Raw genomic sequence first — 21,987 nt, 5'->3', positions numbered from 1 at the left:
CGTGAAAAACAGTTTAGGCCGTAGAAACTTTAAGTCTATGTCTAATTATTTTTAGACTGTGTCGTCTGTGTGACCCTGTAGGTCAGTTGGTTCTAGTTTCTCTGGCAGGCTTTCATCTGTGTCTGCCAAAAAGCAACATCTGGCACTTAGTTCATTTATTTGATATAACAGTTGCTTGGCAACACAGCAGGAGTTGAGAGGAGTCGTTTTTTAAGTAGAGAGGTGACTTGTCCCAGAAATACGTTGACAGGTGTTCAGTTTTGTGGGTAATAACTTCTTTACCAAAAGTTCGAGGGGTTTCACAGCATCATGTTCTATTCCTTAAGATTTCAGTCCAGCTGGATTTAGTGTCAACTGTTGTTAGCTTATCTGTTTTAGTGCAACCAAACAAACTCATGGTTGTTTTAATAAAGAGGTCAGTCAAGATTAATTGCAATTGTGATTTGAATTTTGTGCGCAGATAAAGGTGGTGTCAGTAAAATAAAAAAAAAACGCTACCACTTGATTACATGCTGCATCCTGGGATTCCCTCATGGATAGGTGGGCAATTTGAATCCACCAGGGGAAACAATGAGAACTACTTTCCAGAGAGGTAATTAAAAAAACATAAATACATAAATGACTTGCTGACTGCATGACTGCATAATTACAGAATATATTTGTATGTGTATTTGTAGTAGGAGGAATATTTGTCTGTCAGAAAACATTAATAACCTCCTGGTTTTCTTTTAACAAAGATAAAGACATCAGTGTTGAAAGCTCAGTATGCTCCTCTGCCAGTGCTGATATGAAGGATCACACAAAGCAGACAGCCAATTCCACTGTAGTTGTATGCTTCCCCAATCCTTACTTGGTGATTAGATACCACCGTTGTGGAGAAGCAGTTGAAATGTTCCTCAGGCGCTGGAGTTCGGTTTGTTTGGATGCCAACTTGTGTAAAGTATGCTTGAGCTGTTCACAGAGAGACTAAAGTGTTGGCTTTTGTCTGTTTTCATGTGGATCTCAACCTTCCTACTGCCAACTACTTGTCAGCTGCAAGGTGATACATTTGTAGAAACATCTTGCCTTTGAAATGAGGCATTTAGGCTTGATTGATGAGAGCAGCTGTTGTAATTGAAAAACAGCCTGACTGAATGCTATTGATTGTTCTGAATGTGCTGTTAGCTTTATAGTTTAAACTTATTATTTACCTTCCAAACAGGCTTCCTGGATTTAAACCTGTGTGTGTGTGTGTGTGTGTGTGTGTGTGTGTGTGTGTGTGTGTGTGTGTGTGCAGATTTTTCTGCACCGTTAATACTGAGGTAGCTGTTCCTTTTAATGTCTCTGGTTGTATCCGGCTTTGGTGGGTAATGTTGCATGTAAATCACTGAGCAGAAATGTTTTATGAAAATACTGGAATTACCGAAGTGTTGCATTGTGAAAAAGTACTGTGACGTGTATGACTGAGATGGATATTTAATGGCTTGATTAGCCATGGGACTTTCCAAGCGGGAACCCTGAATGAGTAACACAACAATGTATGTATACTAATTCAGCTGTTGAAATCAAAATCATCTCTCTCACTTTTACATTAGACATCACTACAGTTTTAATTAGGTTTTGAGTGTGACGTGTTGTTGAGGTAAACAAAGTCAGGTTTTATCTCTGAAAATGAAAAAATGGAAAAATGAAAAACTTGTTATAAAAAGAGATGTCATGTGGATTGCAGATAATTAAGTAACTGATATTTTTTTCTCTTCTGAATCTAGGGTGAAAACATTCTGTTTTAGTCAGGCCTACAGATGTCACATCTGTACAATACAGTAACATGGAATGATGAACATGGGTGCTGCATTGCATGTGTTTCGCTGCGGCTCCTTCAGGCCCTCTCATCAGCTCCTTGTTGAATCAGCTGAGAGCTGCACTGGAGGGAGGGACATTGGAAAGCTGGTGTGAAAACATTGTGCTCTCCCGCTCTTTTAAAAAAAATATAGGAAATGTAGTTTCTTTTGTGCTAGTCGTCGTCTTTTTAGCCAAGAGGAGTGGGGGTGGGGATCATAAGTCTGGCTTTAATATTAATCTGTCTTACTTTAGAGGCATGTGAGCAGATGGTGGACTGGGATGTCAAACTTTTGCTAGATTAGAGTTGTCGTGTTATGAAATCCCATCCAGGAGAAGTAGAATTTTTAATGCTTGCATAGACTTTTCTGTGAATGTCCCAAGTTTCACCTTAAGTCCTTGTGTGATTATTGCCAGCGCAGAGGATTTTGTCTAAGCAGCTCTGCAGTTTAGAGATTTAGCTGGTGCCTTTAGGGGCTCTCTTTGCCTTTTGTCATCTAAAAGCTCCTGTCTTAGAGATCCTTTGACATGAAAGCTTTCACCCAGTGATTCTGGCACAACATGAATATCAGTATAAACTCCCGCTTCGTAATTTGATGGTTATTGAGTCACTGATAGAGCGTGTTAAAAATAAATGTATCTTTTCTTTCATCTGAGCCATGAGGTGTTTACCCTCTTGTTGGAAAAGTCATTGTGGATTCATCAACTCTAATTTGGCTTTTGTTAAACTACTACTCACTCTCAACCTTTCCAGTAAACCTGGATGGCATAGAAACTGACATTGGTTTATAGTTAAAATGTTCATGTCAAAAATGTCTTTTGATTTATTGGGGCCTATGTCTCTATTGTTTGTTTGATTGTTGTGTGTGGATAGAAGCCATAACTGTAGAAATCAACATTGTTTACATTCCTTTAGTGTCAAAACAGCGGAATCTCCCAGAAACTTAGTCTCTCCACAAAATAATGGATACCAGACCCAGGTCCATCTGCCAGCTCTGAGTCTTTTATATCTTTCCACTGCAACTTTGCTCAGTCTGTTCTTTACATGCTGTGACAGTGATTAGATACATTAAATAATTATATGGAGAGAATTGGAGGGTGTGGATCTCATTAACTGCAACTATCATGTTTACCTTGTCATATTTATAGATAATTTGAATAACTGCTTTACATTAGTGCCATATTATTTGTTCCCTATATTCAAAAAATTCCAGAGGACAAAAGTGATTGCAACATGTGATGTGTGCTCAGGGGTTCCGTGTCGTTTTTCAGCCGTGATGCCTTTACAATCTGCTGCGCTGGGAGGGAGAAGCACTGCCTTGTCCTTGTATAACCTGGGTCAAAAAACAGTTATTAGAAGGTTCTAGCACTTGGGAAAGATATGAAACAAAGTCTCGTTGATGCAAACCAGAGCTACCCAACACTGAAAAATATACTTTAAACTAGGGATGTGCTCCTCGACTCTTGTCCAACCATTTGGTCGTTTTGACTTGAGGAAGGCCTATAATTTAAACTGGGTTTTCTGGTTGGCAGACAAAATAATAGGCTTCTTGTCTTGGCTATCTAAGTAATGAGGCATGAGCTATGCATTTTTGTGGTAAAACGCCTGTCAATTCTTTGAGCAAAGGGGCAAAGACAAATGAAAAAGATCTCTCTGGTCTGATTCTGCCCTTCTAATCTTATGTTGTTGGCAAATCAAAGCTACAAGCAAACATGGACGTTGTAAGGAAGAGAACCTGAAGTTGTTGACCACGATATTTGAATTTTGTGGTTTCCTGCGTGGAAAAGTCAGCAGCTGACTTTCAAATCTCAGATGTCAGTGCACCCTTGAACACAACATTAACTTTAACACTATGGTGAGCAGGGATCAGAAAATATATGCAACTTGCACAGAGTGGACTCAAACATGCAAAACCATCATGGCTCCTTTTTAATGATCCAACAGAGTGCTGAAGTAGCCTTATAGTCACACCAGTGTTTCCCATATATTGATTTATTTGTGGCAGCTGGGTCAATAGCTATTGATCATCACATTGGTTTTCTTTTGTTTATACTCTTTTAAAATCTTATTTCATGGTAAAGCTGTGCTGTCCTATCCACATCGATTTCAATTGAAATTGAAGCTTTGGTAGTGGCTTTTAGGAGGAGGAGGAGTGGTTTTTGTCAGACTCACCATGGATAGTTTAAAAAAAATTATCAAGATCGGTGCAGCAGAGATACCATTACCCACAAAGCAACTTGACCATTGATGGTTCACGTGGAGATTTGGTTGTGCTAGTTGTGATTAATGTAGCACCAAGCAGAGAAGAAGAGCAGGTTACAGAGGTCTGGTGAGTTCTTGGAGAGGTTTTTTCCGTTTCCAAACGTGTAGTCTTCAGCCACAGCCAATGCAACAATTTTTAAGACTTCAAGCAGCTCCCCACAAAAGACTTTGTACAACTTTTTTCATATATGCAGTAGTGCTCCCTTAAACACCTCTAAACATACTTTGATGTGTAAAATTGGTGAAGTTCCCCTTTAATGTTTGTTATGTCAATCAAAAAATGCTGATTTAAGAGTTGTTCTTTCTATAGCTCATCTTACAATACTGGCAAAAAAACAGGGGCATCTCGGTGGCACACCCGGTAGAGCGCGTACCATTAAGGCTTTGTCCTAACCGCAGCGGCCCTTTGCTGCATGCCATCCACTCTCTCTCTCTCTCCCCAACTTTCCTGTCACTCTCTCACTATACCTATCTAATAAAGGTATTAAAAGCCCCCAAAAATAACAATAACAATAATAACAATAAAAAAATACTGGCAAAAAAACCAAAAATAAATATGAATCAGTTTTAATGTGCGCAGCAGCAGCAACCTGTGTAGCTTCAGTGATTTCATCCATCTTTGACATCATTATTCTTAATCCCACCTAAAAGCTTTCATTGGCTCAGTGGTTTTTCCAACGAGGGAAATGACATCAGCGAACACAATACTTAACCTTCTATTCAGAGGTCTTGAACCAGGCTTGTGCTCAGGGTAATGAAGCTTGTCTGCCCTAAGAAGTTCTAATAGCTGCAAATGCTCAAGTAGCTATTGTTACATCAAAGAGAGCAGCATTCAAGTCAAAAATGTTGTTATTCATGTGTTTTTAGAAACTTGAACTATTACTTAATTGTTTTTAACCCATAGTTCAGTGCAGATTTAGAAGGTCTACGTGCAGTAATATATTCCATAGTTCATAGGACGCCATACTGTATGCCTCCTGTCTCTGCGCTGGGTTCTCCCATAGTCAGTGAACACACCACAGGAGCCAACAGGATGTTTTGCTCTCAGCACATGGCTCATGTTTTCACTCATGTTTCATATCGGATTCCTTTCAGCTCCTTACGTACACATGCCAAAGATGCTGTGGCATTGTTTGTGTTAGTCTTTGGTTGTTGCAAGGTTAACAAGCAAACATATTGTATTGAAGTATTTGTTTCCTGAATCATGTCATTGGGCCTCATTTGATCTTTGACATTAGAGTCTGGATTTGAATGTTAATATGTGAAGCTCCAGTACCGCTGACATAGTACCACAGCAAACAAAGTTTTACAGTTTGTGTGTTGGTTTATTTCATCAGTGACATGCCTCGCAGGAGGCACGAGTAAAAATCAGTTTGTAATGTATCCTTGTATGTGCATGTGTGTTTTCGAGAAGCGGAGCATGTCATTCTGTATAAATTGCATGTCACAGTTGTCAAAGTGTTATTGAACTAGTATGAAAATGCACAGTTAGTGGTGTTTGTTGCTGTATGTTTTACTAGGTCTAAATGTCGTACTTTCTTGCCAAGCACCATTATGCAGCAGCTATGCATCTTACTTTGCCTGACAGCATCTGCACAGACATACAGCAGAGGTTGTTTTTTCTTCTTTTTTCTTCTTCATAAATGTTTCCTCTGTGTAAAATGTGAGACATCTGTTACATATCCGTGACAGGTCAAGTGAGATGTATAAGCTGTAGTGTATGATTAAAAGAGCTCACTGAGGAGAATATTATTGTCTTATGCAAATTATGTTTGTAAGTGGCATTTTAATTGTCGTACCATTTACCCTGTCTCATTAATTCGCCACTGACAGAGACTTTACCTTTGGGATTTACTTTTGTTTAGCTGATGAAAGAATAGAAACCACAGAGTTAAAGCAACCGACTTGCCCCACTAAGCTGTTTCAGTAGACAAGTGGAAAAAAACAGGCTGTTGGATGTTACTGTACTTCTTTTTGTTTGTCTTACTTCTTACAGGAAACGCTTCCATTATCATGGTCTGTCAGTCTTGGACAACTTCAGGCCACCTAAGAACTGAGCATTTCTGTCAGAGCTGTTCTACACTAAACTAAATATTGGATGAAAACACTATCATATAATCTAACCACATATATTTGCTTTTGTGTGAATGCAGCACAGACTCTTTGATCTCTAGTTAGAGCTATAATTAGGCTTGCCACAAATGTCAATTTTCAGTGTTGGGCTATCTATTGATTATATTTCAATTCAGTATTTATCCATTCAATTTCATAGATAATAGCAAGTACCTTATCCATTTCCCACAATTTTAAAAATCCTTATTTTTGCCCGATAATCGAAAAGCAAAATGTATTTAATTTTCAATCATATGAGATTAGGAAAAGCAAAAAGCTATTGAAGCTGTGACCAAGTATTTATTTTTATTTTTAGCTGTAGACCTAACTCTTAAATCAAATGTCAGTGTTAAATTCAGCCCACATCAGTGTTTTTGGCCAGCTGCATGCTGTTTCTGCTGTCTTCACCATTATCTGTATCTTCTGTCATCTGATTATCCAAAGCATTTGGATGCATGCCGAGTGCATCACTGTGAGCATTAACCACTTGGTAAAATTACTGTAACTTTAAACAAAAATTGGAGGCTCTTGAAGCGGCTGCACAAGCATCTAACTTTGTTATTTCCTCTTCTGTGACAGTTTCCATCTGTTAATATTGCTCTTCCATTGGAGTTACAACAGGAGGAAACTTCTTTTACGAGTGTTTCCAAGGCAGGAAGTGTGATGTGAAATATTGAATTGGAAATTGCATTACTATTCTATTACTATACTATTACTACTGTTAAAATTTAGGCCATTCAGTTAATTAAGCAGAATAAGAATAATAGAACGGTGATAGTTTTCTTTGACTGCTTTATGAAAACTGGCTCTGAAATACTGTTTTGTCTGTGTTGTACTGTTGTGTTGTCCTACACTGGACATCAGTTTCTAATAGACATCTTTACTGCAATTTCCTTAAATTAATCTATTATCAATGTAATGGAGTGCTGAGCATTTGATGTACACAAATTTCATTTGAAATTAATTTACCCTTTGAGCCAAGGCAGACCACTCTGCATGTCTTCGTAAACTGTGGCTTGGACTTGTTTACTGGGCAGCCTGTGTAAGTACAAACATGTGTTAGATGCTCATGATGTCGGCATCACTGCATCGCCAGAGGCCATAATGTCGGCTCTGGTTGAAAACAAAGCTGTTCAGGGAGGATTTTCTGTGCTTGTTCCTTGAAAAGTAGTGTTGATGGGGAAAGTCATAACAATGTATTTCACACCCAGGTTTCACATGGTCACCACATTATACTGTATGCACTGCAGGCATCATATATTCTTTGTAAGGGGAACAGTTTTTTGTCTAAAAAAATTTTTACATAAAATTGTAGCTTCTAAGGAAGGATTTCCCATTGTGATTCATACTTACAACCATGGCATATTTTCAGTCTGACAGAGAAAACGTTATCATGAGTCATCATTCAAACAAAAGGACTAATAAGGAGATTCCTGTGTCTTTGTTCTAAAACAGATTTTTTTCCCCAAAACTAATATTTTGCTGTTATACTTTACGTTCACAATACACCAAAAAAATAATGTATCTTTTTGGTTTACTGCCCCATACGAAAAAAAGCACATCCTTACAAAAGTTGGAACTAGAGATTTCTTTGGTTAATTGATCATCAAAATAGCTGCTGATTAATGTTGAAGGACTAATTAGTCAGCCGGTCACATCAGCTCCAACAACAAAATTAAAGTGTTGTCTTCTGCAAATGGAACATAGTAGCACTCTTCTAGTTTCGTTAAATTATTCTCGTTTGTGCACTACAGTTCAGCATTTATAACTGAACTGTATAATCCACATTGACTCTGCTGCTGCTCTTGACCCAGATTTGCACAGACAGCAGATCCATCTCGGGAATGCTGGCTGAAATGCATCATTAAAACTTCCCTATACTCCCAAATGACAGAGGAACATGAGAATCCTCCTTGGAGAGCAGATATGTATTTTGTATCAACAGAGCTGCCACATCTTGAAGGACTTGCAGATGTGTTTTTAGTGACTACAGGCCTGGCTTACTTTGGTAGTTGGCCCTGTGTTTCTATCAGACTTACTGTATAATCTGAGGGAGTTTCTTGGCATTTTTACCTGGGTGGAAAATAAATTTAAAACACCAGGGCTCTCCTTACTGCTTATTTTGTTTACAGGTTGTTCACAAGTTTTCATATACTGTTAAGTTCCCAGGGCGGGAAGTGTACAGTGTGCTGACGGACAAATTTCAAAAGCGTGAAAACCTTTTTTAAGAAGTATGAAACTAACACCAGTTCACGGAAGTGCGGTATGAAATATTCCATTAACGGCTACTGTAAAAAGCCCAAATGTTTTCACTGTATCCATCAATTTGTTACACGGAAGCTGTATCCAATCTCTAGGATTATAGAAAATTACTTGGAACATTTTATTCCATTCCTGCAAATGAGCAGAATGAGTAGCTGTGCCAAACAAAATATCCAAAGAAATGGAGATCCACCATAAACACAACTCTGAGTGAAGATACTTTAACATTTTGAGGAGACCGGGTAATCTGTGTGCGATTTGGCTGTGTTGAGGTTACATTGTGTATTCAAAAACTGAGTGGCTCTGTGTGGTTTTATGAATTTATTTTTTCTCTTTCTCTGTCTCACTCTAGCTGCCTCAGAGGGGAGAGTCAACGGCGGGGAGGATTTCTTTCAGAAGGTGAGTGTGTAGTCTGCGCTTAGAGAGTGTTTGCTTTGTCTCTGGGTTGCGTTCAAGTCCACTGAGCAGCGCTTCTCCCTTTTGGTAAGGGAGCAGATGTCAGGTGCTCCTCCAGTCACTCGTAATTACAAATCAAAACAAACAAAAACAATGGAACGAAACGGACGTGAAATCACTCCAGGGCTCTGATCCTATAACACAGCTGACACAACACTGTGGGCCTTTCTCACTTACATAATGTACCATGATCTGCCAGATCATCTCTACAGTTCAGAGAGAGTGGCTGCCTCATTGACTTTTCTTTGTCACTGATTTAATTAATGTCCCGAAGCTCATTATGTGCAATGAAACAACACTTTGCTTCACCGATCTTAAATAGTCTTGAATGGAATTTTTCTTTAGTCACAGCTTGCTCACACTGTCCTCACCGATCAGTCAAGAGTGTGACCTGCCTGGTTTTAAAGAGGTAATGTCGAGTTCAAATAGTTGTTTATGAATTAATGATCTTTCATCCAAGTTATAACTACAAGGATTAGCTTTTAGCGAGTGCATGTCCTATTAAAGCCTCCATGTCTCTAACAATTAAATGATTTCTGAACATTCATACATCATGCTGCACGTGGTTTCCTCAGGTTATATTTCCGCACATAGTTCTGACCAGGGCCGGGCAATATAAACCTTTTAAAGCAATGATCTTGACTGGCGCTTTCATAAATGCACAATGAATAATTTTCGGTATTGGATAATGTCATACAAGGTATAGTAAACAGAAAACATCTAAATCAAATCAGTATTTGTTGTGACCATCCTTAGGCTTTACAACAGCACAGTTTTTAAGGTAGCTGGGAGGTAGGTTGTTCCAAGCGTCTCGGAGAACTTGCCACAGTTCTTCCGCGGACAGGCTGTCTCAGTCTGTCTCGTCATGTGATCCCAGACTGACTCCATGATGTTGAGATCAGGTCTCTGTGTGGGAGTCCACACCATCTGTTTCCCGACTCCTTGAAGATAGTTCTGTATGACTCTGGCTGTATGCTTTGGGTCGTTGTCATGCTGCAGAATGAATTTTGACCTCCCTCGTGCTGAGTGATTGATAAGAATCGAAACATCTGGAGTGCCTAAAACTCTTTTTCACTTTTTCTTTTTCTTTATCTAAAAAAAATGATTATGATTTGCCTCATTGCCCAACCCTAAGTTCATTGTATTTGTGTAACAAAATTTGACCACAGTTGGCCTCATTATCAGGAAAAACAGCCATTAACTTTATTTGAGAGTGTATATGTCTTGTGAACTGGCAAAGAAATGACCCTGATACGCTCCATTTGTTTAATTTAAACCCTAACTAAAGGCATTAAAAAGTGTGTGTGGTGTCTAGTTTCAGTATTAGCATGATAAATGAAGTCACATACTGTAAAGAATCAAGACAAGACTGATCACATGGATCTGAAAATGGAAACCAATCACATTTTCTACAGTCAATGTTAACTATTAGTCTTCATCAAGTTCCGACTGCAGTTACTGTGATGGTATTTTGTTAATTACACAGTTCTCTATCAATATCTCAAGTGGATTTGTTTGTGCTTAAAACTTAGTTTCCTGATTATGTAAAGCTTCCTGTATAGTATGCTAATGGGTAGTAATGAAATAAATGATGGACAGCGGTTTGTTTAAGCATTACCCTTTTGTCTATTTTCCATATTTGGTTTTGGAGGTTAGGAAGCTGAGTTAAATGTCAAAGACGGAGGCAATTTAACTGTCCCTCAAGTCGTTTTCAAAAACCAAGTAATGCAAACCAGGCGCCTTAAGATTCCCCGCTTTGGAATTTTAACAAGAACTCTAGATATACTGTAGCTCTTTCTCCGCCTCTCTTGGTTTGGATGTAACTGTAATGTTTAAGATATCCAGTGTAGGTGTCTACCTCACACCACAAAGCTATTCTGACAAAACCCGGCTGCTGGTGTATCGACTTTGCCAGTCACGGTTCGTAAAGTCTGTGGCTTAAATATTGTCACAGCTCGTTCAAAGAAACTGTGGTTACCAGAGGTTAAATTGTCAATTAGAAATTAGTGTACAGCTGTTTGGGTTGGCAGGCAGTCGAGGGGCAGTGAAGGAGGAGTGTTATAGTCATGTTTTTATTGTAGAATTTCCATTTGGATAACTCTGTATAGTTTCCCTGTGATAGCGTGATCACCATACATGCCCAATTAAAGTCAGGAAAATAAACAGAGTGCGACTGTGGAACGGTATTGTTGAAAGAAAATGGATGAGGTGTGTGAAATACCTTGAAGTTGATGAAAATGGAAACTCTTAGTTGGACCACTTCCTGCCCGTCAAACACACCCATGTGCCACACACACTCAGCGAGACTAATAAAGTACACGCATAGCAACTCTGTCCCTCGTGTAAGAAGGCGTACGGTCATTTCTGACGCACACACTTTTACATGCTGGGCTTTGGGAATGAGATTTTGAAGTTGCCTCAGCAGTGAGATTTAGAGTTAGGTCGCTGACGAGAGCAACATAAAATGGTCCGCCCCCGCACTTTCTCCCCGGTCGCTGTGGTTGATCAAACCCTCTTACTCAGTGTCTGCTGGACTTCCTTTGAGTCCAGAGAAACGTTTTGTAATAGAGAGAAAACTGTCCACCCTCTTCATGTAGTCAGTAAAAAGGATAGCAGGCAAAGTGGGACCACAGGAGGGTGCCACAGCTGGGAAATTAGAAAATGTGCAGGTCCCTTTGCTCACATGGGGGAGTCTCAGCAGCTACATGCTCCTCTTTTTTTCAGTCTTTGTTTTGGTCTCCTATCTCTGCCTCATGTTTTTCCTCCTGCTCTTCCCTCATTTCCCCGCTCCCTCCTGCTGTTTTAATGTTGTTTCATCTTTTCACTCTATTAAACCACTGGTGTGTCATTGTTATCAGTCTGGTATAACAAGGGGATTTCTATACAAATGACGTGCTTGATTGTTTAGCACAACACCCTGCGTGAGTGGATAGTTCAACATTGTTTTGCTGAGAAAGTTTTGGACTGTGAACTCTTGCAGGGTCAAATCATGGCACAGACCAATAAGCTGTTTGGAAGAGCTGTACACAAGCTGGGCTGTGGGACAGGGAAGAGCTGGGAAGCTCTGCTGGTTGAGGCGATAACTATGCACCACAGAAAAGCTTGGAGTGAATTTGAGTTGAGAGATGCCTTTGAACCCCCAGCCAGTTCAGCCCTGATCCCCCTTCCATCTCTCTCTCCCAGCAGTTGTGGTTCTGTAAATAATGCCAGGCGTGATATGTAAGTGCCAGTGCACTCAGATCTCAGGCCAGGCGTAATTCATTTCATTTGGTTTATAGCATTGGCGCTTCTTGTATTTCGCCACGCTGACACAGGGCAAATAGGAAACTTGGACTGTCAGGATGACATATTTGGTTGGCACAAAAGTGAGATGTTGACAGAACTAGGTCAGTGTGAGCGCCATCAAAGCAAAAAACACATAAACAAATGTTTGTGCTTTATCAAGCAGCTGAAATTAGTTCATCGCACTTCCTCTAATGAAGGACTGTTGCTCAAAGTCTGCCTGCATGTTAAGATGCATTTCAGCAGTAGAAAGTTTCTGCAGAAGTTCCTTCCTTGTAATTTGTGTTGCTCTTTCATAACCGTGTGTATGTTGGTATTAACCCCGAGGTTTAATGGGGCTGTAGCTTCAAGTTAGCACTCGGACTGTTAACATGAACTCAGTTATGACTGGTGAGTCTCAAGGGGATGGTTCAGTCAATGCTGTCAGTGTCGAGCTCTGCTGTTCCCTCAGTCAGTCTCAGCTCCACTTACAAAGTCTTTATACCCCCCCCTACTCCCCTCCTACACACCAAACACACACATACAGACACACACACACACACACACACACACATTCCAGCTGCATAAACAGCTGCACCATTGCAGTGCAGGCCAGGAAACATGCCTCCGCCATGTTGATTGCTGCTGTGCTAGACATACACATATGCAGATGTACACACAGACTCACGTGTGTTGAACACATGGGCTGTCTCTCAGGACATTGCTTTAATAATATCGTGTTTGATTTCACCTCCAGCTCCGCACACGTCTGCATTCACCAGCTGCAAACCTCCAAGAACCAATCATCATGTCAGGGTCGTGCCATGAAACTGATCAGACCCATAATCATTTATGTATTTATTCATTTCAGAAAGGGTGGGGTGGCGGAGAAGTAAGGGTGGAGCCGTACATGAGTAGGTAACTTAATTTGCGCAAATATCTTGACCCATTTGAGAGGTATTTGCTAGCTCCTTCATGAAAATAAACGCCATCCACCCTTTAAAATGGTGTGTGGTCTGTTAGAAATCAGTCCCATCTGCAGGACGCTGCCAAGAACAGCAACACTGGACAGGAAACAGGTCTCTCTGAACAAGGCCCCTCAGAGAAAAAGTTGATGAGGCATAGGCCATACAGTCTGATCATTTTAGGAAAGTATAATTGGAGTTACTTCTGATATGATGTTACTTTTGTTGTTTTTTTTAAAACTTTTTTGCTGGGTTTATACAGAGCATTTTTACATAGCTGCTGAAAAAGTACTAAAATGCCATTTTCATTGTAAATTAGCACTTTTTAAATGGCTTTTTTATTTGGATCTCTCAGTGACTCATCACACATTGGCTCCCACATTGCCACTGTAATTTTAAGAGCCTCTGAGAGGTTGTAGCAGTTGTTATATTTCTTTAATGTGTGGTTTTAAATCAAATGCCTCCATAACAAAATCCAGACACATCAGCCATAGTCCCAAGAGACTGATTTATTTATTTATTTTTTTTTAAAAGGAAAAAAAGACAAACAATGTGAAAGTGGGGAGAAAAGTAAGAGAATCTCTCCTTATCACTGAGAACAGAATGTCCTTTAATGTTGTTTGTGCTACATCCAGCTGCTGGTGCAAGCATGTGACTTCAGTTGATGAAGAAAAGGTTTGCATTCAGCTACACGGATGTTTTTTTTTTTTTGTTTTTTTTTTGTGATTTATTGTCCTATTGTCTTCTCACATATTCAGACAACGGTAGGATGGTGTCATGTTGTAGATCACCCTCGCTTGTGCCTCAGGCTGCTAAGTCCAGTAACACTCAACTCACAGGGTTAAGTTCCATTGCGTGTAAAACAGTTTAGAGGGAATAAACGGATAATATTATTTCAGCACTTGTGATAACATTGCAGAGAGGAGGGTCGGGAAGGTCTGAAGTCAGCGGACATTAATGGGCGATCATTAGCATGCTTGATGCTAAAGCTAGAACTGCTTTCAGCTTAGTCACGTTAATGATAGCACGGAAGAATTCCTTACAAAAACAGCCAAGGAAGGTCATCTGAAAGGAATTCTTCTTTACTTTCATGGCGCAGTGATCAGGGTAATTAGACTTTCTTTTAGTTTTAGTTTTATGATTCACTCAGTAGAAACTGGAAGTAAACACAGAGCCACAAGCAGGAGACATCATAAGAATGACCAGCGGGATGTTTCTCTGCCATTAGATGACAATGACCAGGGATATGAAACTTGGGCCAGGAGCTTAAGAGAGGGAAGCAAGAATGCGACAAAACAAACAAAAAACCCCACTTCAGTTGTACAAATGTGTTTTGCAATGGTTTCATTGGCTTGCACCGATCTGTTTTACGAGGAATGCAGGATCCTGTTTTACTAAAGAATGGACAAACTCGCCTTTGAAGGAAGAGCTCTTAATTTTCTGCTCTGCATTAACAACATGGAAGCCCGAAAAAAAAAAAAACCCTCACAGCTGGTTTAGATAAATGAAAAGGTGCTTTTGTAAAAAGTTACACTTCCGACTGTGTTCTATTTGTTTGGTTTCTAGTGGTCCAGGTAGCTCACGCTATCGCTCGTCCAGGCTGTCAATTTTTTTTTAATGGTATTATAGGATGTAGTAGAAAATCAGTGAGGCTTGAAAGGGCTTCCAGTCAACCATCATGGACTGTGAGTATATAGCTGCAGAGTAAAGAGAAAAGCTGTCTCTCTGCTGTACAGGTGTGTGAGACTAGCAGTGGATACACTGTCAGAGTCTGTTGTAAAGGATGCCAAGCAGACCATGCAGCTTCCAGAGGAACATATGGAGGAATTTAAGCACTTCCCTTTTTGATTTGTGCATCAGTTCCCTTAGGAGTACATGCTGTTGTTCTTATTTTTGGCACGGAGGAATAGCGGATAAAACCTGAAAATGTTTGTAAAAGAAAAAGAAAATGTGATGGAGGCTGTGAAAGGCTGTAGCAGTGTTAATACACCTAATATCTAATCTTCATCTTAATAGACCCTCTCTCCCATTTGAGTTAGAAAATGTGGCTCATTGCTTAATGCACTGGACCACCAAGGAATATTAAGTGCCGGCTTTTTGCTCATGTAATGGGTTGAAGCAGTCCTCGGGTGCTTGATCACGTGGCTTTGAAAACTTTGAGAAATTCATATCTTCTCCACCCTGAAAACACAAACCCCTGGAAAGTACTAAAACAAACTGAAGACCACAGGACCTTTGTGAAAACAAGGATAGTGCACATCGAGGACAGAGCTATTAGGAGAGAGCATGTCAGCTTCTCATTATTTTTGGAAGGTTTGACAGTTTTTCCACTTGTCTTTTTCTTCCACTAACATTTAGTGAGCACTTTTCAATGGGTTTGTTTGTGGATTTGTAGCCAGAAATCCAAGCAAGGTGAGCTTCCCTGTGGTTAAAAAGAGGAGCAGGAGATTGGGTAAAAGATTTCCCCTGATTGGACTGCTGACAACATCTTGACCAGCGCCTGACTCAGTCTGTGCTGCCAGCACTTTGCTTTTTTTCACATCAATACATATGCTCCTGGTTACGATGACTAGACTTGTCAAAGGGCTCTCGACATAGAGTGTTGTTGGCATTTTTCACGTGTACCAAAGCCAAATGTACTTGATGCTTCTCTCTTTTTTTTTTTTTTTTTTTTTTTAGGTAGTGTTGCGTTGAAACAAAGCAATGTCTGGAAACATATAACCTTATATCACCAGACATGTTTAAACTGCTCCTCTGACTTTTCCTGGTTCCATAACATATAGAGAAGAATAGCAGATTTTATTTTCTTCTCTTTAATTTGGTCCCATTTAGCGTTCTGTCCCGTTTGTCATCATGTAAGGCTTTTCTTCGTAACTCCTGGCTGCAAATACTTTGTTCTATATGTTTTCTAAAGTCAACAAAATTAATGTTTGTGAGCACAGGATAATTAAGTGGAGCCAAAGCCCCATTAAGGTCCTATATGATACTGACTAAAGCCCAATGTTTATTAGGTTTTTTGTCACCAGTACTGGTATTAAAGTGTAATCATGATAATAATTATGATCAGCATACGCTGTATACAGGCTGACAATCTGTTATTCTCGCACTGCAAGCCGATATGATAGATTGTATTGTGGGTTTTTCCTGCAAACACACAGTGTCTGCCAATACTGATATATGTGATTAGCTAATGTCAGTTTTCCTTCACTCTGTTCCAGATCATGGATGAGACCCAAACACAGATAGCCTGGCCATCCAAACTGAAAATTGGAGCCAAGTCCAAAAAAGGTAACTACTTTTTTTCTCCCTTTTTTCTTTCACATGCCATTTTCACATCAGTCTTATATTGGATCCCTGTCCTGCCTCCAGTACTTTTGCCTTGTGCAACTTTAATGTTGGGTGAATATAGACTGTATGAATCTGCTTTTAAATGAAGACCAACCTTTCTGTCCATCAAATGCATCAAAGTCCACAAGCTCTGCCTTTAGCACATTAGTTTTCTGACTTTCCTTAAACATATTACTCCAGAGCCTTTCACTAAAGGTCGCAAGTAATTTGCAAAATGTACAACAACAAGACTAACAACTAAACTGAATGTGTGAATCTTAAGTAACCACATAGGTTAATGATTATGAGTCTGTTGTTTTAGAGAGAAATATGCCCTGAGGAAAGTCAGTACTCTCTGACCAACAAGAAGAAAGTATTTCAAGGTTGCACAAGTTTTCATTAAAAAGTTAATTGAGAAGAAGATGAAAGCATGCATGCTTGCCCTTTCCTGAGAAGCCAGTAACTTCATCTGCACTGAGGAATTGTGATTTTCTCTGTGGGGGGTGCAGAGTGAGTTGCTTGTACTGAATCTCACACATTTATTGGTGAAGTTGTTCCAGCGCTTTTACCAATAAAACATTATCACGGTTATTTAAAGCTCTTCCGGGAGGCAGGGGGTGAGGCAGAGTTTGAGGGGAAGGTGCAGTTGTGCCCATTTTGTTGTTCTCAGGAGAATTGTGAGTGTGTGTCCTCGAGCCAGATGTGGAATCCAATGTCATTATGCAACTTCCTCACTCACTCTAGAAAATAGTTGACAGGATTACATCAGAATCTTTAACATGTCCCCCTCTGGATACTGAACTGTACGTCCTGGCAATCCATTCACACACAGTCATCCATTCACCCCAAGCATTAGCTCATTCACAAAAATCTGCCTCCAACCCCACCTGGGAATGATGTTCTGAGTGCAAAGTGAGAATATTTCAAATTCTGACCCATGATTTGGAGCCTGTCAGATTTTCCCTCTGTGTTGCGTAAACCGAGAGGAAGAATGTTGGATAATCACGTATTTATCTCATGAGACACGTGGAACTGACCATGTGTTTCAACAACCTGAGCTCATCGGAGGGAGTGAGAGGAAGAGGAAAGGCAAATGGCTAAATAGAGAATATTCTACTTCTTACGGAGTCAACAGGCTTTGATTCTGCCTCAGACGCCTGGAGATGTATCACCTGGAGGTTAAAACCTCGCAGAAGCCATCAGGAAAATTACTTGAGATGGTCCACATTCCATTCTTCGCTCATCATGTAACACAGGATGTGACAAAACTCACTCGCACCGTCGTCATCGTCTTAAAATAGCTGATAACGCAGCTGTTTTGTTTGGTGCAGAGTGATTGATCATTTTCAATTGTCCTAAACTAAACTTCGAGGATGCTAGTTTGCTTTCTTTTCCTGGAACTTTGTGTTAGTGAAGTCTTTCGTGTGCAGTCTGGAATCAGTTACACTAGCAGCAGATGAGAAGGGACTTGCATGTTCGCAACCTCTGTCTGCACAGGGCCACGCTCCATCAAAATGCCAGCTCCTCTTTTTCATATATTTCACCTGCATAAGTGTGATAAGGCATGTAGTTAACCTCCGGGGCAAGCCATCATCAGTGCGCTGTCAGTGATTGAATACAGTGAGGAACCACATCGCTCCTGCGCGAGACAGGTCTGCGTTGCAACTTTCAGAACTGTGCGACAGAGTGGTCAACACTGTGGTGTTGTTGTTTTTTTTTTTATTCAAAAAGTTCGATGTTTTCTTTGTTTTTATGTGGTAAATATCTTTAATGCTGCTCCTGCTTGCCAATTGTCTGTTTCAGCGTTTCCGCAGATGTTTTGAATGAGAACCACCGAGCCAAAAGGACTTAATTCCCTTCATTTGTGTGGTATTTTTTCGAATGTAGTCCCTAGCTGGAAAAATGCTTCAGCTTTGCCAGCACAAAGCTCGGGGTCAAAAGGTTTCTTCTCTGTCAAGTGAAACCGTGTAAAAAATCTGTGCAACTGAAAACACTTTTTGCAGCTGCAAGTCTTCTCTTGTTTGTGTTTGTTTTTATAGTTGTAGAGTGTGCCAAGTTAAGGCTTAAGGTGTTCATTTTTTCTTCCACAATCAATCATCAAAAAAGAGCATACAGCACAGTCCACTTCAAAAAAAAAAAAAAAAAAAAAAATGTGGGGGTGTTTTACATCACGACTGCAACACTCGTTTAGGCTGGCTAATGTTTGCCAGATGTGCTGTGCAGGTTAGACACTGGAAGAACCATACTCCCTCCAATGGTCACAGAGGGTGCCACAGGAGGACGCTGAGAGATTTCTATTGTTCTCCGCAGCAGCTGTATGATGGGAAAATTTCCTGGAACCGGTGCTGGGGCTGCGATGGGTCTCTGACCGCTCTCTCTGCTCTTTTTTTCCCTTTGTTTTGTTTTCCTGTCTCAGACTGCAGCTTGGCCTTTGTTTAGTTCCCACCCCTCCAAACATCTGAGAGCTGTTGCTACTCCTTCATGCGATGTAGCATGTCTCGGAGTGTGTGTTGAAGTTGCCTGACCCTCCTCACAGTCTTAACAAAATCAGTGCTTGGTTGCTGGCATTCATGGTTCTCATAGTTCCCAGTGCCCGTTAAACAGGGGGCTGAAGCTCATTTTGATACTTAAGAGCGACAGACTTTTTCATTCCAGCCGACCCATGTTCTGCTGCTCTCTAAAGAGGACTGAGATCATGTGTTCTGCTTCTGTTTCTCGGCTGCATGGAAAGCTTGTTTGGCTTTTGTGAGTTGATGTGGACAGTTTAAGATCATCAGAAATATTCTATGAATTTTGAACTTCCCCGTTTCACCACAAAAAGTGTTCTGACCATCTTTTTTCTGCTGTTCTCATATCCGCATGGTTAAACTTTCTTCACACCGTGCAACCGCGGCGTTCTCTGAGGTCCCAGTGACAATGAATCCGATTTAGTGGGTCCTGTCTGACGGCTATACTGTAAATCTGAGATCTGCTTGTGTGTGTGTGTATGTGTGAAGGGGGTGGGGGGTGGGATATTCCTGGAATGGGGCTTACTGGACTTCCTGCAGCTCAGTACAGTTAACACAGGAGCGATGGACCATGGGTGTTTAATGCATGTGTGTGCACATTTCACATTTGGGTTCTCAAGGGCCCTGGCATGTGGCAGAGCCAGATGTAGGCTACAGACACAAGCATTAGCTTTGAATGGTTTAGGTATGCAGTGTTTGGTTATTTTAACTGAGGTATTTAGAGGCTGAGGGGGTCTGTGGAGGCACAGTTTGCTCAAGCTATTAGGACCTTACTTGCACCATCTTCTGTGTGTGCACTGTAGTGTATTTGCACAGAAAATTAGGATGTTGCAGTGTCTATTGCGGGTTGTTATCATCGTTTCTTGAATTTAAAGAGACAACATTGGTTCTGTGTGCGTCAGCTGACGGAGAGTGCACACAAGCACGCTGACCCCTGTGCAACAAAGTCTGAAAAAGAAGCTGAAAAATTAGTGTATGTTTTTGCAGGCACTGAATGACAGAATGAGGTCCAGGAAAATGACGTGATTAGCATCACATGACTGTCTCTGTCTTCTGTCGAGGCTAAACTGAAGCAGCACAATTATCCTCAGCTCGTAGTGTTTGTGTGGGCTCTGCTGATTGATGGATTGCCTGGATGCAATTCCACAGAGCTGCACCCACTCCCCCCGCCCCCACCCCACTCCACCCCACCCCTCCCCTGTGCCATGTGGTTAGTTGCCGACTTAAATGAGTCTCAGCAGATATCAAAGCAGCAATTACTGCTGCAGAGCTTCTCTCTGACGCGCCGTGATGTGTTGACATATGCAGATTGCTGTGTCATGTTTGGTTAAATGGGTTTAACTTGTTTCCCTACTTTTTGGCATTATATCTGAATTTTATCAGCACTCAGCACTCACACATACTGAACGTGCAGACATCTTAGACACATACTCTGTGTACCCACTTTTAATGTTTCCCTTTTTCCCTCTTTTCCCTGTCATTCCCTGCAGATCCACACATCAAGGTTTGCGGGAAGAGGGAGAACGTGAGGGAAGCCAAAGACAGAATTATGTCTGTCCTCGACACAAAGGTACAGTAGGCATCTTTATCGCAGTGAAGATAGACTTGATGTTTATATGTGTAATTCTCTCCCTGTCTCCTCTTTCTTACCCTCATGTGTCTCTGTTTCTCACCCTCTGTGTTCAGTTGGACTGAATGTATTTCACCTCGCCTCTCTCCCGCTGTCCGAGTGACAGATTGCACGCAGCAGTGTGTTGCAACTTGGCCCTAATCTAGCCAGATACTCACATCCCGAGCGTGCTGTGGATTGCAGTGTGAGCATGCAGGCTTCGTTGCCATGGCAACACAAGAAATCAGCTACCTGGGCGACTGCTCTGTAGCACCCCCTGGGGGCAGCCAATCAACCGTGCACTTTTTTGAACAGCCACGCACAAAGGAGCAGCACAGGATTGGCTTAGTGTGTAGCATTTCATATGGTTTTGTCACGAATAGGCCATTTCAGTCTGGCGCACACACACCAGAGCTATTTGATAATTTGATTCTTTCTTTTTTTTTTTTTATATCCTGCATATTTTGGTGCTCATTTGCTTCTTTTCTAAATGACTGCAGCATGTGAAAGTGTTTAAAAGAGGGGAAATTGTAGGTTCTGGGTCTTGTGACTGTTTAGATGGAGTAAAGAGGACAGATGCTGCTCTGGACTTTCAGCAAAGCAACATTTATAATCAGAGGAGCAGGGTGCAAAGCAGAGAGTGCAGTTTGTCTTGGTATGTTTGTACTTTAAAACGTTACATAGCCATAGCATTTCATTTGATCCAAGACAGCAGTTATATAGTGAGTTGTATAAGCTGTCTCTGTCTGTGGTGTTCTGTGGATACACTACCAATGCACTGCAGAGTTAATATTTCATCAGATATTCTGTCTTTTTTTTTTTTTTCCATATTTGTTTGTAGTGTCTTTCGTGTATAATAACATGCACCGTGTTCCAAGAACCACACACTCACAGAAGTATTGCAAGCGTTATTGATCTTCACTTCACCCCAGCCCTGTCTTTCCTGCTCATTAGAGTAACAGGGTGACTCTGAAGATGGACGTCTCCCACACAGAGCACTCCCACGTTATCGGCAAAGGTGGCAACAACATCAAGAGGGTGATGGAGGAGACGGGGTGCCACATCCATTTCCCTGACTCTAACAGGAACAACCAGACAGAGAAAAGCAACCAGGTTTGTGGGGCTATAAACATACTGTGTAGTCACACCGAGGTATGAGCAATAGATGGGAGGAGCAGGATGTTTAGCACTTGCTGATCAAAGAGTTTGCCTCATGAAATATTTTGCTTTAATCTAATGAACCGTAACATCGCACCACGATTATGTTTTGAGTGTGTGTGTATTGCATTCTGCTGTCTTCGGTGTTTATTTTCGTCATCCCTCCACATTCTAGGTTCTGAAAAGTGTTTTTGATCCGTGCACGCACCCCTCCAGTCCATTTACTAACTGTCACGGTGTCTCTGACTG

The 21,987-nt window shown here is 40.9% G+C and overlaps 1 protein-coding gene across 1 annotated transcript in view; it reads left to right on the top strand.

Moving 5' to 3' along the window:
- LOC139622730 (protein bicaudal C homolog 1-like) overlaps positions 1–21,987 on the top strand; it is a 52,048-nt gene that overhangs the window by 8,207 nt on the left and 21,854 nt on the right. The window contains exons 2-5 of the mRNA XM_071480270.1: positions 8,808–8,854; positions 16,356–16,425; positions 20,462–20,541; positions 21,535–21,693. Of these exons, the coding sequence (XP_071336371.1) occupies positions 8,808–8,854; positions 16,356–16,425; positions 20,462–20,541; positions 21,535–21,693 (356 nt within the window). The remainder of the gene's footprint in view (positions 1–8,807; positions 8,855–16,355; positions 16,426–20,461; positions 20,542–21,534; positions 21,694–21,987) is intronic.

Source organism: Trachinotus anak, unplaced genomic scaffold (genome assembly GCF_046630095.1).
Source record: "Trachinotus anak isolate AG129_WGS33_773 ecotype Australia unplaced genomic scaffold, CSIRO_AGI_Tana_v1 ptg000007l, whole genome shotgun sequence".
NCBI lineage: Eukaryota > Metazoa > Chordata > Actinopteri > Carangiformes > Carangidae > Trachinotus > Trachinotus anak.
The sequence above is the reverse complement of the archived record's forward strand: the minus strand, read 5'-3'. Positions and strand labels throughout refer to the sequence as shown.